Genomic DNA, 16893 nt, shown 5'->3' with positions numbered 1-16893 from the left:
AGAAGAAAAACAAAAAAACTTTGTCTTTGGCCTATTTTAGCTGTTTCTTTAACGTAAACCTTACTTTTAAATAGTTTTCACAAGAATGTTTTTTTTTTTAAATTAAAAAAAAGAAAAGAAAAAAAAAATGTACTAAAAGGCTACATAAATTATTAAATCACAATACTGCATCTGAATTTTAAATGACCAAGCAAAAACAAAAAGGGTAAACGGTTACAAAACTAATTACAGAATGGTTTAGTGTGAATTTCAATTCCTTTAAAACAAAACAAAAAAAAATTCTTATGACCATTTACTTCCCGTGTTTTATTATATTTAAAGTAACATCTTCTGTTGTGCATGCTCTGAAGTCCACATATTGACATGCTTTTTTTTTTCCTGTCCACTTTGTAATAATAAATGCTGGTGATTGGTGGATTAAGGCAATGTCCATACTATAACTTTGTGACTGTATTGTCATCACCTAGAATCTCACTGTTCTCATAGATTACAGCGGCTTCGGGCTCTTCCTCAAAGCCTGTCCGATTTTCAGTATCAGAGTCATGATCATATTTAATAGGGTAGAAATCTTCAATTTCACTGTCATCTTCAGCCGCTTCCTGTAAACCTGGGCTCTGTAAAGAGTCACTGTCGCTGTTTGTTCCACAAGAGCTGGATGACAGGTCGTCGTCAGAATCAGAAAACACTTCAGCACCATGAAAAATATAGCGATTTGGGGATAGAAATAAATATTGTGTGCCTGAAAGAACAAATAAAGATGAGAATTAGTAGAACAGTAGGTAGGGAGGTGCGAGTTAAGTGGGTGACACCACATCACTATAACTGATAGACAAGCAAGGATTGGTTGCAATCGAGCCTGGGGTTTTTTCAAGGTGCCACAAAATACATACAGCTACAGGTGTGGAGTATAAATATAAATCTTTCTTTATTTCTTATAACAAGCTCAAAACATATTAAGACACATATAAAGGCCATATCAAATAGTCAATACACAGTAGATAGTAGGTTGCTCATCCCATATCTACTGTGTATTGACTATTTGATATGGCCTTTTCCAGGTGCACAGGTACTGCGGAAGACTGGCGCCCCCGACCGCAGCCGCGGCGCCAGAAGCCTGTGGGGAGCACTGTGACTGGGCGGCCGAGACCCCCAGTCATATGTACCCCCCTGGGGCAAACCCATAGGCCACCCCGCCAGAGCGGGATCGTCGCAGCCGACCCACCGGAGCGGGCCTGCATGCGATCGTCGGTCGTCCCGGGGAGACTCCAAGGATCCGGGACTTCCAGCCTTTCGCCCGGACAACACTTGCTAGAAGATTCCACTGAAAAAGATCAGGAAGAAGCAGGTAAGAATACCCGAAAAAAATTCTTAGCTCCTTACTCCTGACGCTAGGCAAAAAACTGGAGACTTGTCAGCAGGTGGGGGGTTTTGGCCACCGGCAGGGGCCGCCCCTAGGCTGTGATTGGTCTTTAGTTTTGTGCCTAGCGTCCTTCTCCTGCAGGTGGCGCTATTACCCTACAGTACAGGATCTCCGATCTGTTCCCTGTGTCCTTCAATGAACGGGAGAGAAAAATCAATCTTAATTTGGTAGTTGGGTGTTCGACATCTATTTCTTAAAGCAGACCTTTTGATGTCACCAGCCAGGCATGCAACCAGAATAGTGATTACAACTCGCTAGGGTTTAGTGTATACAGGGTTTTAAGATCACGTCTGGTCAGGGTGTAGTGGCTTTAGAGCATTTTGAAAGTGAAAAGTCTGCATGAGATCAGTTTGTGCACTGTTATTTTTATGCCTCCACAGAGCTTGCTGTTAATGCAAACGCAGGGCAAACACAATTCAAAAGCCCTGGTACACTAGCCCTAAATAATGAAACAAACATGGTCAGGCTTTTTGGGGGAAAGCCAAGAAACCAAATCGCTAGTAAATACAGCGTCTCTTCATTAAATGAAAGCGGGCACAAGTTCTGTTTACATATAAAATCCCTCATTGCACTGCAGGAACCCCAAAGCTTGTTTAAGGACTTCAAGCATTAGCATGGTTTTTTGCCATGCTAAGCAATGATGCATGCCGCCCTCTAAGGTTTCCCATATTGCCCAACTCACTTACAGCAATCTGGCAGACTGGGTCCCCCTTCTAAGTAGGTTACAGGTAAGTAGTATTTTCAGGCCTAAAATGTGGAATATAACATGGGTGCAAAAATGGAAAAAAGGGCCTCAGTCATGAAGGGGTTAATTCTCACAGATAGAATCTTAATCTGGTTGTGTATTGAGCACAATCAGATTTAGGACAGCTGTAAATGAAAATCAAACATCAGGGGCAACAATGACCTAGTATAAATATATTATTTACACTTATTTGTCAGCCTCAGGGGTTCCCTGGCAATTCAGGAAACAGTTGTACCTGTAAACAGAGGTATGTAGCAGCACATGTGTGTACTCAATATCAAATAGTAAAGAAAAGTTGATAGTGGTTTTCATTTAAAGCTACCTGAAATTTAAGTGCTACCTCTAATCCTTTACAGCCAAGGAATGTGAGTCTTAGCCTCTACTTGGACTGCAGTTGCAATGGTGTGGCACTTGTGATTAGCTATGAGATCAGCCATATGAAGGCTTGAAAGATTGGTTGAGAGCTGAATTAAGCACACTGGCAATCTTGACTGTTGTCATTCGTTGAAAGGAACCATGAAATTGGTGGCTCTTGTTCCACTTTAAGGACTTTGGGCTTAATTCAAAAAGCTAATATATACCAGGATAAGGAGCCTTGATTTATTTTTAGCTACATCGAATGAAATTTGAAAATGACGGGCCCATGACTGAAAATAAAGACCCTCATCCTTGTGTGTCTTTTAGGTTTTTTGTCTTCAAAGCCTTCAAGGCTGATCACATGACTATACCAACAGTCAACTGAAATGTATGCTTACCATCTAGGCGTTTGCTTATCTGCTCCTTTGCCATTTTGGACAAACTCGTCCTGGACAGATCAATACTGCTCTCATTGTCACACTTTTCCGGCTCTTCGCTATTGCTGGTTGGGGTCTCACTTACAGGTTCTGTAGGCTCTGGTGGTGTAAATACTTCTCTACCATCTATACTGTCTACAGTCATATTTCCTTTACAGCTTTGAGAAAGCTCAGAGTCACTTTCTGATGACAGGCAGTCTTCAAGTGGAGGAGTCAAAGGTAATTCTGGGTGAGCCAGGCCATCTTGGGAGATTAAACCATGTCCAGTGCCCAAAGCCTTAGACTGTGCATCTAGCAGAATGGAAAGCACTTTGTTTGGTCGGGGAGGTTTCTCTGTGATTTCTGTAAGTGTCAAGGAACCGTTACAGAGTTCTGCATACTTTCCATCTAGTCTCTGGCTTAGCTCATTGATTATGACGTCACAGTCTCCAAGAAGTTCAATATCAAAATGAAGATGAGGCAAAGGCTCTCTATTAATCAAAATTTGAGGCACTTCGTGAGGGATGGAGCCTGAAATAAATAAAATGAATTAAAACTCCACAATTCAAGAATCTGTCATTTTTATTGTAAAATATACATTTGGGAGAACAATAAGAAGAGAAAAACCTGTCTGTAAAATTGTAAGACTCAGAAGTTCTTCCAGGTTTCAAATCTTTGCTCGTGTAAACTGCCAGGAACGGCAGAAGCGGTAAGAAAGTGTTGTTTTACAAATCATGTCTGACACAAATTCCCTTTAAAAGCCCCTTTAGGACCACTGTTTAATCTGTCACAGAACAGATCAGATTAGAGAGAGGACAGTGGTAGAACTTCTAAATTATTTATGTAGATGCAATAATAGCCCATTAAAAGAAAAAACATTTTTCGTGTCACTTTTTTCTGCCATTAGAAGCCCTCAAAGTGATAGCTAGCATCAATCAACGCACTTCCACTAAAACCAGGTCATCCGGAATCCACCCCAGCCTGTGAATGGGTAGTGAAATGAGAAGCAGCAGAATGATGAGCCCATCTCGCTGTTACTCTGCTTTCTCTTCTTGGCAACATTCATCTCGTTAGCGCATGAACTGACCGGCTCCTTGGTTCCTCCTCTCATATTCTACACTGTACAGGGACAGCAGGAGGCCAATACCAGGCACTTACACAGCTTGTATTTTGAAAATACATTTAATGATGTATAAAATGATTATAGAGACGCAGTAATTTGTGTCTTTTATATGTCTGGGAACCAGGGCACTAGGGATCGTCAGCTATTGTGGATCAGTCTGGAACAGAAAACAGGCCTAGAACACAGGTCTTAGAGAGCAACTGGATGCAGGTTACAGAAAATGCAGGGAGCCAGGGACAGCATGTCTGCACAAGGAACGTGGGTGTGCCAGAGGCGTAGTGTCTAAAGAGACGCTGGTCTTCTCCAGAGCCTCTGATGGTGAGGATGTTGCGCTGCACGGCAGCTCCCAGGTTGCAACCCACCAACACAACCGTGCAGACACAGCTTTCAGAAGTGCAAGGGGAATCATGCAGTGGTCCAAGACAGTACAGCACTTAGTGGCAAGTAGGACAAGAGACTGAACCCAAGAGGTGCAGGTGCACAAGGAAAGACTTACCGTACTACAGGACACACTAGGGAATAGCACACAGGTAAAATGCATTGTACAGAGCTTCAGAATACACAGGAGAACGCACGCAGCAGACGTGCATGCACAGAGTCAGGATACATAGACAGATACAAGGAACGTGCAACACTGAGGCTCAGGGCACAAGGAATGAGCATTATACAAAAAGGTATGGGCGAAGGGGGCCTTTTAATGCAAGGTCAGCTTTTAAGGGTTAATGTTATCTACAAATATGATTTACAATGAAATCTCAGAAGATCAGTTATTTTCAGAAAGACAACAGAAAGGCAGTGCACTCAAACTGGCATCCTCAAAAAACAATGAAAAGGGATCACATATCACTCCATAAAAGAAAACCTTTTTCACCCATGTGTATTCTAACACTTCATTGTTGATTAATCAGTTGTCACTAAAGCACTTACTTGGTATTAAAGCAACCGGTCTCACTTTCAACGAGGAGCCAATAACAATAAGAAGGTCAACCTCATCTTTGTCATATTTCATTGCCCTGTGGAATTGTTCAGGCAAATTCTCCCCGAAAAAGACAATATCAGGTTTCATAATTGCAAGGGGCTCTTCCTGTGGACATCTAGGACATCGTGGAACAACCTATATATGGGATAAAAAAGTTGACCTGTTAATGTTGTTTTGTGATCAGACAATTTGTGCATTTATATCACTTTACTAACTGCTTAAAAGTTCCAATTAAGAAATTCCAAACTTTTGGGGGGTCAGAAGTTTTTTTTTTATACTAGTGAAGTCCTCATTCTTAATTTTATGACAAATACACTTTAGTTTCTGACACTACCCAATTTACCTACTGCTAGTTCCCATAATCGAAAAACAACTTACTCTAAATGTAAATGGCAAACAAATATATTTTGTACAAAAATACAACTTGCTGGGTTAATATACACTGAGCGGAATTTTATCAAAACTGGAGCAGCTGCGCATGGCAACCAATCAGCTTCTCTCTCTCATATTCAAATCTTACTTGAACAAACTGAAGAGAGAAGCCAATTGGTTGCCATGCACCGCTGCTCCAGATTTTGTCTGCTCCAGTTTTAATAAATTACCCCTACTGTATATGTACGTACGTATGTACGTACGTGACTTAACTCCCGCAGTCATGCAACAGCCCAAGGGCTTAAAGAGGGGCTGATAGGCCCGAGCATCGAGACTAGAAGAGGTTACGTGCTCCACCATACCTGGAACACCGGTCAGGGTTACTGGCTGCAAAGGAGCAAGGAGCTCTGGTAAAGTGAGTGTGTCACGGTGGAACTTTGCAGATCAGCACCGATACCAATACTGGTATCGGTGCATCCGTAGCTCATAGCAAACAATGAGAAGTGATCTTTCATGTTTCGGTCTACTCAAAAGCTGAACTCAACCAAAAGCATGAAGCAAATCACCAATATTAAATCGATGAATATAATCTAAAAATCGAGAACAATTTATACCAAATTGATAAAAGGCAAACACATTACCTGATTAAATATGTCCTCTCTGACAGCTTCACAGTCAACTTTGTGTTTGCATATTAGACAAGAGGCCATTGCAAATGACCCTATGAAGAAAAAAAAACTGCAGTTATAACAAACAAGTCATTTATACACAAGTAATTTACTCACAAGTAATTTACTCGTAATTTATACAAAAAATAAAAAATGTTAAGAAAAAAGTTTAGATGGAATAAATATGTATTGCTGAATTGCTAAACATTGGAATTGACTGCTAAAAATAGAACAAATCTAAAATTTATTGTAAAATAAAAATAAATCTAAGAACACTGTCAGTCAGAGACCCAAAACACAAACAACGAAAGCTAGAACAGAAAAGCTATCAACTGCTGCTCTCCATACAGCTAAAATATATCTAATTTACATGATAGAGGAGTATATTCTGTATACCTTTAAATGAGACCTATTAGGAGAGTAAAATGTTCTTTTCCCAATACTTAGAGCTGGCATATGACACTGCAGGTGTCACACACCGGCTCTATAGACTGAGAGCTGAGCAATCACTAACCATCACTCAGCTCACATTCTTCTCCCTGTAGAAAGCGGTGACAGCCAGTCACTGCTCCCCGCAGGGATTTTCTCCTCTCTTTTCCTCCAGCGCTTATAGGAGGGAAAGACAGGCAAGGGGGTGGGCACAGCTGGCTCTACAGAAGTAGAGCCAGAGGTCATTTAGGCAGCGAGGTGGAGCCCGATAATATTGTATCGGGTGCAGAGCAGCTCTGTGCTGTCAGCAGATAGCAGGCAGTAGTCAGCTAGATGCTGACTTTGGGTACCAAGAGTACATTAGTAAAATGCATTTCTGTGCCCTAAAAGAGAACTAAAACCAAGAAAAGGTTTGGCTCTAGTTTTCTTTTAATAGTACAATGACTCAAGTAACACTTTTTAGGCCAGGAAAGCAATTTCTCTCAGCAGATGCATTTAAAGGTCCCTACATTTTTTAAAGTGTATATACACGTTTACAGTCAAATTAGAGAAAACCCCACTATATGTTTGTTATGTGTTCCCATTCACACAGCATAGCGAAAAATAACAAACAAAAATATTTCTTACCTTTTCAGTTGTTTCTTTGGAGCAGGCCTTTGGGCAGACTGCAAGCTGTCTGGACAATTTAACAGTGAAAATGGATGGGGACAAAGTGGGGAAAGACTCAGTTCCCTCTCATTAACATAAAATGCAGAACACAAGCCCTGAGATCTTTAACTCTTTGTTAGGACAGTGTTCAGATCTAGTTGACAATTGAGATCTTCCAGCACAGTACATTATGGAAAACATTAACCTGAACATTACAGAGAATGGTAAAAATTTAGTTTTGGAGATTGTAGAAAACTGCAAGTAAAAAAGGTACACAACAATATTTTTTTTGTAAGGTATGCTATGTGAATGGGAACATGTAACAAATATAAAGTAGGTGTTATTGTAATTTGGCTGCAAAAGTGGAAATACACTTTATGAAATGGATAGAATATGAACTGCTCACCATGACACTGGATAATTCTTTGAATTCCTGCTTCTTGTTCCAGTGTGTCTATATTCTGAGTATAATTTCTAAGTAATTTCCCCTCTTTATCCAACATAGCAATAAACTTGTGGCAGAGAGATGGCTGAAACTGGCCTGGAAAAATTTCCTAAAAGGAAAAACAAGGGGGGTAAATGATAAAGACTGAAATATAATTTAACAACCATATAAAAACTGTATAAAGTATAATGAGACAAAATAAAAATATACAATTGCTGTTATGGCAGCAGATCCTACCCTAATGTATACCTTGCAGCAATTCTATGTGTCACCTCTGCAGATATTTTACCTACGACCTACACTCACCCAACTACTGGCTGGAAGTAAACGGACAATTAAATAGGCATCAGGCATGGGCAGTGGAAGCTGCAAAAATGCAGAAGCATGATTTGACGTCTTCTCAACCATAGAGCTGTTCTCCATTTTCAGAACATTGATATAGGCTTTTGAGCTGATCCCCTCAGATTATCTCACTTCTTTTTCTTGGGAAAATAGATTATCACATGTCCAGACTCCAGAACAGTGTATTATTGTATAGTGTGGCACAGCTGTATCCAATTCTGCATACCTGGCTTTATATTATAAAGTTCTTATAATATAAAGCCAGGTATGCAGAATTGGATATAGCTGTGCCACACTACAGAGTGTTCATGTTCTTCATAATATTAAGAAACTGACCTAAAATCATGATTTTGTATTGCTTTAGAAAACATTTGACCTGTCCCTTTAAGAAAAAGTATCGGTAATTGGTATCGGCGAGTACCTGGAAAAAAGTATCGGTACTCGTACTCGGCCTTAAAAAAGTGGTATCGGTGCATCCCTAGCAATTATCATAATCAAATGATTACCAACAATATTCAAAGTGCTTATCCACAAACTTGGGGGTGGGGTTGGGGTGGTTGTATACACCTTGGGTATAGAAGGCTTCCCTTAATCTCTTGGTGCTTTCAGCTGCTTCTGATCCCCTGTATCACATCATTTTAATGGGCTGCTTCACCAACCGATAAAGAAGCAGACTAGAGCCAATATTAATGAAAGCCGAAAGATCTTTACATCAGAGAGTTTTGGTGAGCTTACAGGGGGCAAGAGGCAGCTTGCAGATACCGGAAGGTGACCATTATATACAGAACTCTGTGGTAGACAATCTTTTTCCTTTTTAAATAAAATGTAAACAAATGCAACATTACTGAGACAAAGCTTTCACTTTATCAGTCTACAAAAAAACAAAACAATTTCCTTCTCACTCAAGTACAATGCATATGTTCCACAGGAGAGCCTCAATAATAGACAGCTACTTCATGATACATCTCTATGATCTATCCTCTTCCACACAAACCAGAAAGGAACATATAAAATCACACTACAGTCATGTTTTGTCCCATTTTTCTTCCTCCTAACAACTATTACTCTAACTGTAAATCAGAGCTGGAGAAATCCCAGGAGCCAGGTAGGCAATGCTCCATAACAGCTGGTGCCTAACTTTAGACGTTGTCTCTCGTTGTTGTCAATGGAGCTGGCTCTTAAAAAAGTCCTGCTGGCCCCTAGACTGGACAGGCTGGCACCGAATTGCACAATAATTTGTCCACCCTGCTGTAAATGTACCATGTACTTGCAATTTAGAAGACGTCTAAAAACAGTAAAGTGAACCTAGCTGTAGATTACATTTTCTTTGTAATTGCATATATGCTAAGATACAAGTGCAAGGCCTACAGCTATGTGTAATCTCCCACAGAGATCACAGTACTGCCCCCGTCTGTGCCTTCACCTGATCTTTCCCATCTTTTGGCACCTTCTTTGTTTAGGCATCATCCAGGGTCTGCATCTATTTACTGGGCTGAGGCCTGGTTCACACCTAGCGCTTTTTTAACTGCTCAAAAACGCCTTTTAAATGACCAACACAAGAAATCCATGATTTCTTATGGCCCCTGTTTACACCTGAGCAACAAAACACCAAAAGCCCGAAAAGGTACATGAGCTTGTTTGGGCAGTTAACAGCTCGTTTTTGCCCCATAGACTTTAATGGAAAGGGCCAATAACGCACGGCAAGAGTACATTGCACATTTTCTTGTGCGTTCGTCCATTGCCTACAATGTTTCATAATAAAAACACACGGGCGCAATAAACTTAATGGAGTCTATTTTGGAGACTCCCTGTCTCTGTGTCAAGAAGGGGAAAAAGGGGATGGTGCACTTACATTTAAATCCAGGAACTGGACAAAGGGAGGCCTTGATGGAGGATCGAGTGGACCAGTGTGTGTTGTTGCTCCACCATGCTGGTGTACGGAGTATACGGCCAGAAAGTGCCCACCAGGTGTGGATAATGCGGAGCGGAAGGCAGAGGGGGAAGGGAGAGCAAGGACTCGGTCTGGTTCACTTGATCCTCCATGAAGGCCGCCCTTTGTCCAGTTCCCGGATTTAAATGTAAGTGCACCATCCGTTTTTTCCCCCTTCTTGACACAGAGACAGGGGGTCTCCAAAATAGACTCCATCAAGGTTATTGCGCCCTTGTGTGTTTCTATTGTTGTACTGTCTACGGGCATCTCCTCCTGTTTCTTAGGGCTGCATACCATATAGCTCACCCACCACATACATCCCCCACAGCATCCATCCGAGAGCGCTGAATATTGTTCTGTTTTTTTTTACGTTTCATAAGCTGCCAGTCAAAACACACATCTACATATACGCACGTACAAACGTGCATCAAAATATGTACAACGCACAAATAACCGCACATTGAACACGCCCCTACCAACAAACGCGCAAAAACTATGCCGCCTAGGTGTGAGCCCGGCCTAAGATGTTGGCCCATAAATAAGAGTGAATGCTGCTGCCTGTGAATTTCCTGAATGCGTGCACACGGTGTCTCGCACAGATCAACCCTCTGCTGTTGCCTTTGACTTAGTGACTTGCTACAAAATTCCAGTCAGTGGAGGAGAGGAGACTAGGGAAACACCACTTGCGACAATCCAAAGGACCAGTCATGGCTTTTTTGAAATATGCCAGTGTTATTCTATTCTATAGTCAAACATGTCAGGAATGTATTCATACATACTTGTTAAGCAACTTTACTATATTTATTGGGCAAAACCTACCTTTGCGAATTTAAAAAATGGCCTTGGGTCCTTTCTAAAGTATTCAATATCAAACATGGCTTGAGGATTTGGAAGATCAGGGAAATCCACTGCCAGACGTGCATATATCCCATCCCTCGATCGAAAATCTGGGATTCCACAGGAGACAGAAACCTAAAATGTTTGATAAACAAGTAACAAGACAAGTGAAATTCATACCATGGCACATCCTAATGCAACGAAAGAAGCTTGGCAAGTTTAATACTTTTAACATTATCCTTTAAGATTTCAGAAAATCCCACTGGCCATGTTTCTGTACAAATCAAGTGTAGCGAGAGGATGGCTACTACTGTGACAAAACGATCCAAGACCGATCCCCTGAAGTGCGTATCATGTGGCTATTGACAGAAAATAATGCACACAAAATCAGGCTTTCCAGATAACAAGTGAGTTTACCCAACGTGTTAATTTACAATAGAACTGCTTTCTTGGGAATGAACTGGCACATCTGTGGTAAAGCTGCTTCTCACCTGACCCCCACTTATAGATGCTCATACGTTCTCCTTAAAAGGAGAACTATGAGGAGAGTAAAAATCACTCCTCCTCATAGTTCGAGCCGACGTGTGACAATGAAACTGTCACACGTTGGCTCAATAGACTGGGAAGTGAGCGAACATATACCGTCACTCACTCACTTCTCGATCATCTCCCTGCAGAGACTGTCGTCAAGGCTCCCTGCAGGGATCCCCCCTCCCTGATCCTCTAGCTCTGACTGGAGGAACGGATGGGGAAGGGGGCAGATACAGCTGGCTCTGCCTCTAGATAGGCAGAGCCAGCCGTAACTCCCATAGCTGGGTGGATTTCGACAGTAATGTCGGGATCCGTCCCGGCTGTGGCGGTCTCAGTATACTGCGAGCTGTAGCTTGCTATATACTGAGCTTTGGGTCACGGGAGGACGCTAATATATGTCTTCCCGTGACCTTAACAGAACTATGGGGAAAAACACTTACCCCATAGTTCTCTTGTAAGTGTTGGAGTAATGGTTCATAGCCTTTGGTTCCACAGTTTCAAACACAGGTACACAATGAATACTGGCAATGTAAAAGAGGAAATTCTTCCAGCACAATGGCTTACCCCAGCTCCAGTTAACACCATTATTTTCTTGCTCTCTTGCAGGAGTCTGACAGCGTCCTCAATAGTATTAATGTCTTTGCGCTTTTTCCTTTTCGGTGGATCTGACAGTATGTTGATCACAATTTGCCAGAGAGTCATGTCATCCAGATCAGGTGGTGCAACAGAATCAGGAAGCAGATCCGTTAGAATGGTCCTAGGGTCAGTACCCATCATTAGGTGTCGCTGAACAAATGTGTAAGGACCTGGAACACATTAGAATTGGGAATGTATCTCTTTTTATTATATTTCATTATTGAGAAATTGTTTACAGAACACATTAGGTTTGAACACATAGGGCATAGGTCCCAATAGTACAAAAATCTATGTGTTGAAACTTCTCTTTCTTGAAGAGCTCCTGGCACTGTTAGGATCTGAGACTTCTGGGAGTGTTGACTAACGTGTCTCCTGCTGGCCACTGTGGATATCTTCCACAAACCCCGCCATTACAGGACACAGTAGAGACATAGATGTCAGTGGGGGACACACTATTCATCACGCTTGGAAATATTGGCTAGTACTGGTGCACGGGAAATCTTCAAGAGAAATCAGTTTTAATACACTCCGGACAGCTATGTATAAAATTGCTGCATTCTTTTTTTACACCCCTGACAGGGTCGCTTTAAATGTGGCTACTACGGATGCACCGATACCGGTATTCTGGTACAGAGTACAAGTACCGATATTTTTTTTCTGGTACTCGCCGATACCAAATACCGAGTACCGAAAGTCTAATTCAGGAAGCCAGGCGGCGAGTAATGACTCGCCACTTGGCTTCCTGATTAGCCGTGAAGCGTGTAAAGACTCACGGAAGCCGTCCCGAAAGCATGGAGCTGATTTGCTGGCCAATCATGGAAGCCGGGCGCCGTGTCATTACACGCTGCCCGGCATCCTGATTGGCCGGGAAGTTGACGCCATGCTCTCTCTGAACAAGTGACGAGGGAGCATGGAGCCAGCTTCCCGGCCAATCAGGAAGCCGCGCAGAGAGTAATGTCGCGCTGCCCAGCTTCCTGATACAGGAAGTCTCGGGCTAGGCATCGGTGCATTTGGGCGAGTACAAGTACTCGCCCAAATACTCGGTATCTGCACCGATATCGATACTAGTATCGGTGCATCCCTAGTGGCTACTATGGGTTAAAGCATTTTGCCCTGTCAAAACCAGGCCAAAACCTTTTTGGAAAAAATTGCCAATGTATACCTATGCAAGGCTTGGGAGTCCAGTCACTCGAGCTGGCATGGGAAGTTCGATCTTCGTCATCACTGTCACATGAATGAAAGCCGCCAACAAGATCATCATCTAGATGGAGATCTTCTGGAAAGTAAAGTAAGCACATTATTAACAAAAAATTTCAATGTCTTCTTACAAAATATGCAAAATCCAATCAGTGACAACTGTCTAGGAAAGGATTCCCCTTGACTTCCTGCTGCGTGTCCAGGACAGGAAATCTCCCCAATGGATCCCACGGCAAAAAGCTCAACTCCAAGCAGCATTATCTTCACAGTTTTCAAGCAAGCAAACAATCTCCTTTGGAGGAGGGACCTAGCTGTCGCGCAGACAAGCTTCTAAGTCCTGCAAGTAATTTAGTTAACATGGCAGAGGAAGTCCAGCTCCTGTTGTATTTCCTGGTCACTCCGACTGGAAGTGCTGCAGGTCTCATAGACCCCAGGGCTACGGTAACACCTCTCCTCCTAACCATTCACAAAACAGAACCTGGGGCTGTGTGTTTGAGTGATCAGGAAGAGAGGGGGGCGGAGATGGGACCTTGACGCTGGGGTCTAGCACTTGTGGCCAGGACATACCGCAGGAGCCAGACTTCATCCGCTGTATGAACAAAACGAAGTTTGTCTGCATGACAGCCAGGTCCTCCCGAGGAACGAGAACATTTGCTTGCTTTAAAGTGTCACTAAAAGCAATAGAGAAAAATACATACACCATAATCTGATATCAGTGCTGTACCTTATATTAGCAACCTCTGTCTGCACTTCCCAAGATCAGGCTTTATAGTCTTCTCAGCTTTCTTTATGAGGGTGGCTCCGTTCTGTTTACGTGGCCCCTCTGTATGTGTGAATGTAGCCTCCCTCCTAAGACGCACTACCTTCTTTACATAGCCGACGCTGCCACTGGAAAAAACTGCCCAATCAAGACAACGCCACCCACAGGCTGATGAATGAAATTAAATCGAACCGCAGCCAGGTGCAATGTGTCATGGGAATTGTAGTTTACAGAGAGCAGCGCAGGTAACTGCAATATACGTGCACTGGGACAGGAAGTGAGGGGGAAGAAAGCGTACATGGGCGACACGCAGGAAAACAAAATATTAAAGTGGGGATGTTAAGAGTCAGATTTGCTTTTTTTGATTGGAGGGTTTAGTGACACTGTGAAGGTAATCTTGCGTTTGGGCTTTAAACCCTAGGGGTTGAAAACAAAAAGGTTTTGGGGCAAGATATTCCTGAACACATCTAAAGACACATCCTTTAATTGCAGCAACCCCAATGAGCCATAATAAAACATCATCTCTATACACTGGAGGAATGAGTAAAGAGTTTCTAATGGGGTGTGCATTGATTGACAGGTATCACAGAGCAGCGCGCAGCCACCCGTGGAGGAATTGTGTCCCCAGCACCCTCCCGTACAGGAGTGCTCAGCGGCCGCGCACTGGTCAGAGAAGACATAAATGAGCCCCACCTCCATACTCGACTGCCTGCTCCGCCAGGTCTCCATTAATCAGCTCCTGCTCGGCCTGCATTGCTGGGTGCCGCTGTTCCCCTAACAGGCCCGAAAGGGGCGAGCTATCATTGTGCGCTCTGCCTACTCCCTCCGCAGAGGCCTCCCCCTCTTCCGGGACACCCGGCTCCGCCGACGCTCCCGCTCTCCCTTCTTTCTCGCCGTACAGCGGCTGCCCGCCGTGGGCGGAGTCTATCCGCGGCTTTTTAGCGGCCGGCTCGCCGTTTTCTTTCGGCAAAGCGAAGAGATCGCCGGTATGATTCAATCCCAGCCGATCCGCGTCCGCCATTTTCCCACAGCCTGAAGTAGGAGCCGCCCATCGAGCGGTGAGGAGGGGGAGCTTGGCCGCCCACGTGACACGGCTTTCGCCAATCGCGGGTGAGCCGCGTGACGTAAACAATAACAAACCCCGTCACGTGGAACAGGTAGAGCAGTCGCTGTGATGGTGGAGGGCGGAGGTGTCAGTGCGGGACTGGGCGCTGAACCGGTCATGCTGCTAATGTGACATTTCCTATAAAGAGGGGAGGGCTGACCTCGTCTCTCAGGTTGTTATTTCTGTCAGTGGCTTCTTGTACCGATGACAGTTCTTGTCTCGGTGTCACAAGCATAGGAGGTGAAAGCAGTCTTCCCCTGAGCAGAGACAGCAATAACAATCGGAAAGTTCAAACTTTTCCACGAAGTTTTTTTAAAATGTTGCTATATGTGTCTGTATAGAAGAGGTGAAGACATTGAGAGTAATACTCAACATCACCCTACCTAGGACAAATTACCCTATATATACAAATGATCACGGTATGGTAATGAGAAAAATACTAGTTCATGGAGTTCTCCGGGCACTGCTCCCTGCCATCTTGAAATATCTCACAGGTGAAGATGTGATGCAGGTCTCTGCCAGGTATTTGGGCCCTTGCAGAAACCTGCAGCATGTCTGCACATGTGATGACCTGACATGTGCATACATGATGAGAAAGGTCTCTGCTGCGTCCCAAATACTTGGAAGGGACCTGTGGCATGCCTGCACATGTGCATGCCCCTGGTTTCAGGTATTGGGGACCATGCATAGACCTACTTCATGTCTGCGCGAGCACAGACATGCCCTGGGTCTCTGCCAGGTGTCAAATAGCAGGCAGAGATGTGCAGCACATCTGGGCATGCATGGGATTTCGAGTTAAACACTGGCTCCTAGTACATCCCAGGAAGCAGTGGTTATGTCATCCTCACCTAGATGCGCAAGCAGGACGTTTTTACAGACTTTCCCCCAAAAAATGAAATGATTTGCTATTGTGTAAGAGGTTAGGGAGGCATGCGAAAAATGCTCTATTAATGGGTGAAGGAAAGTGGAGCTTGCTCCTTCGCATGAAAGTTATTCTCCATATGCCCCTTACTTTTATCATTTGATTATTGAGCATAAACATACAAGTCCACTGAATCACGCATTGTCTTCTCACCTGCTGCTCTTCAGTTCTGGTCCCCCGTCACCATCTTTGTTGTTAAGTCATCTGGAGACAGTTGCCTCTCCCCGGTTCTTGCACCCAGTCCCTTTATGAAGTGGTGCACATGTGCACTTATGGCTGCAAAATAAGGAAATGTTGGCAACGTTTGAGTTCTGAGATACCACAGGATTTTGTGGACAATGAAAAATGTGATGTTGGGCTTTAAAATGTAACAGAGGTTCAATGAGGGCGGTTCACAGTAAGCATAATCTTTGCCTAAGAATCAGCATTACTGAACTATATAACAAAAAAAAATCAATTAACAAACTGTGTTTGATAAGTGATAGTTGGAGATAAGAGTTCTGCTTTAGCTGAAAGGTCAATTTAAATAAAACTGTGTGTCGAATTGCCAATTGCAAGGTCTGCTTATTAAATTCTCGTCCCCCTTCCCCGCTAGGTCAGAATGCAGAAATGCACTTTTGTTGGGAATTTGTTGAAAACTATACTTACCTTCTGCCCACAGATCCTAAGCAGTGACATCATCATCATTCTGCCAAAAACCTGGAAATGCTGAGGAACCCAGATGTCACAAGAAGAAGCTCCTGCACTGTGCTCGACTGTCTTCTTGAGGGATTTGGGATACCCAGAGTTCCCAGGATCTCAAAAGAAGAATTGGAACACCACCCTCTGCTGTGCGAAATGTGAGTGAAAGGTAAGCAAAGATTTTGTATTATATTTTGCATTTGAACATACGCAGAGCTGGTAAGGATGAGCCGTTTGCCCTGGCTTCAGTGAAGCATGATACATTTGACGATTTGGACAGGTAAGTATGTTTTTAAACTTTTGTCTACAGTTGTTTTTTAAGCAGATTGTGGCATGTTGATATGGGGTGG

General features: G+C 43.3%; 1 protein-coding gene across 1 annotated transcript; it reads right to left on the bottom strand.

The window, feature by feature from the left end:
* Positions 1 to 320: 320 nt before the first annotated feature.
* Positions 321 to 14947, bottom strand: SIRT1 (sirtuin 1). Its single transcript, XM_018573518.1, has 10 exons — positions 14529 to 14947; positions 13041 to 13154; positions 11807 to 12048; positions 10694 to 10846; positions 7564 to 7711; positions 6054 to 6133; positions 4989 to 5175; positions 3092 to 3469; positions 2921 to 3049; positions 321 to 739 (listed from the first exon to the last, which is right to left on the bottom strand). The coding sequence occupies exons 1-10, from the start codon at positions 14854 to 14856 to the stop codon at positions 435 to 437; spliced, it is 2064 nt and encodes a 687-aa protein (XP_018429020.1). The 5' UTR covers positions 14857 to 14947; the 3' UTR covers positions 321 to 434.
* Positions 14948 to 16893: the final 1946 nt, after the last annotated feature.

Source organism: Nanorana parkeri, unplaced genomic scaffold, assembly GCF_000935625.1.
Source record: "Nanorana parkeri isolate BGI_ZX_2015 unplaced genomic scaffold, ASM93562v1 scaffold2410, whole genome shotgun sequence".
Lineage (NCBI taxonomy): Eukaryota > Metazoa > Chordata > Amphibia > Anura > Dicroglossidae > Nanorana > Nanorana parkeri.
The sequence above is the reverse complement of the archived record's forward strand: the minus strand, read 5'-3'. Positions and strand labels throughout refer to the sequence as shown.

What these genes read in the sequence shown, in the direction of transcription:
- SIRT1 (XM_018573518.1), bottom strand. Translation starts at nt 14,856, where the DNA reads ATGGCGGACGCGGATCGGCTGGGATTGAATCATACCGGCGATCTCTTC. An exon ending in GACTCCCAAGCCTTGCATAG is followed by an intron (nt 12,049 to 13,040) that starts GTATACATTGGC and finishes AATGTGTTCCAG; the next exon opens with GTCCTTACACATTTGTTCAG. An exon ending in TGGTGTTAACTGGAGCTGGG is followed by an intron (nt 10,847 to 11,806) that starts GTAAGCCATTGT and finishes CAAACATTTTAG; the next exon opens with GTTTCTGTCTCCTGTGGAAT.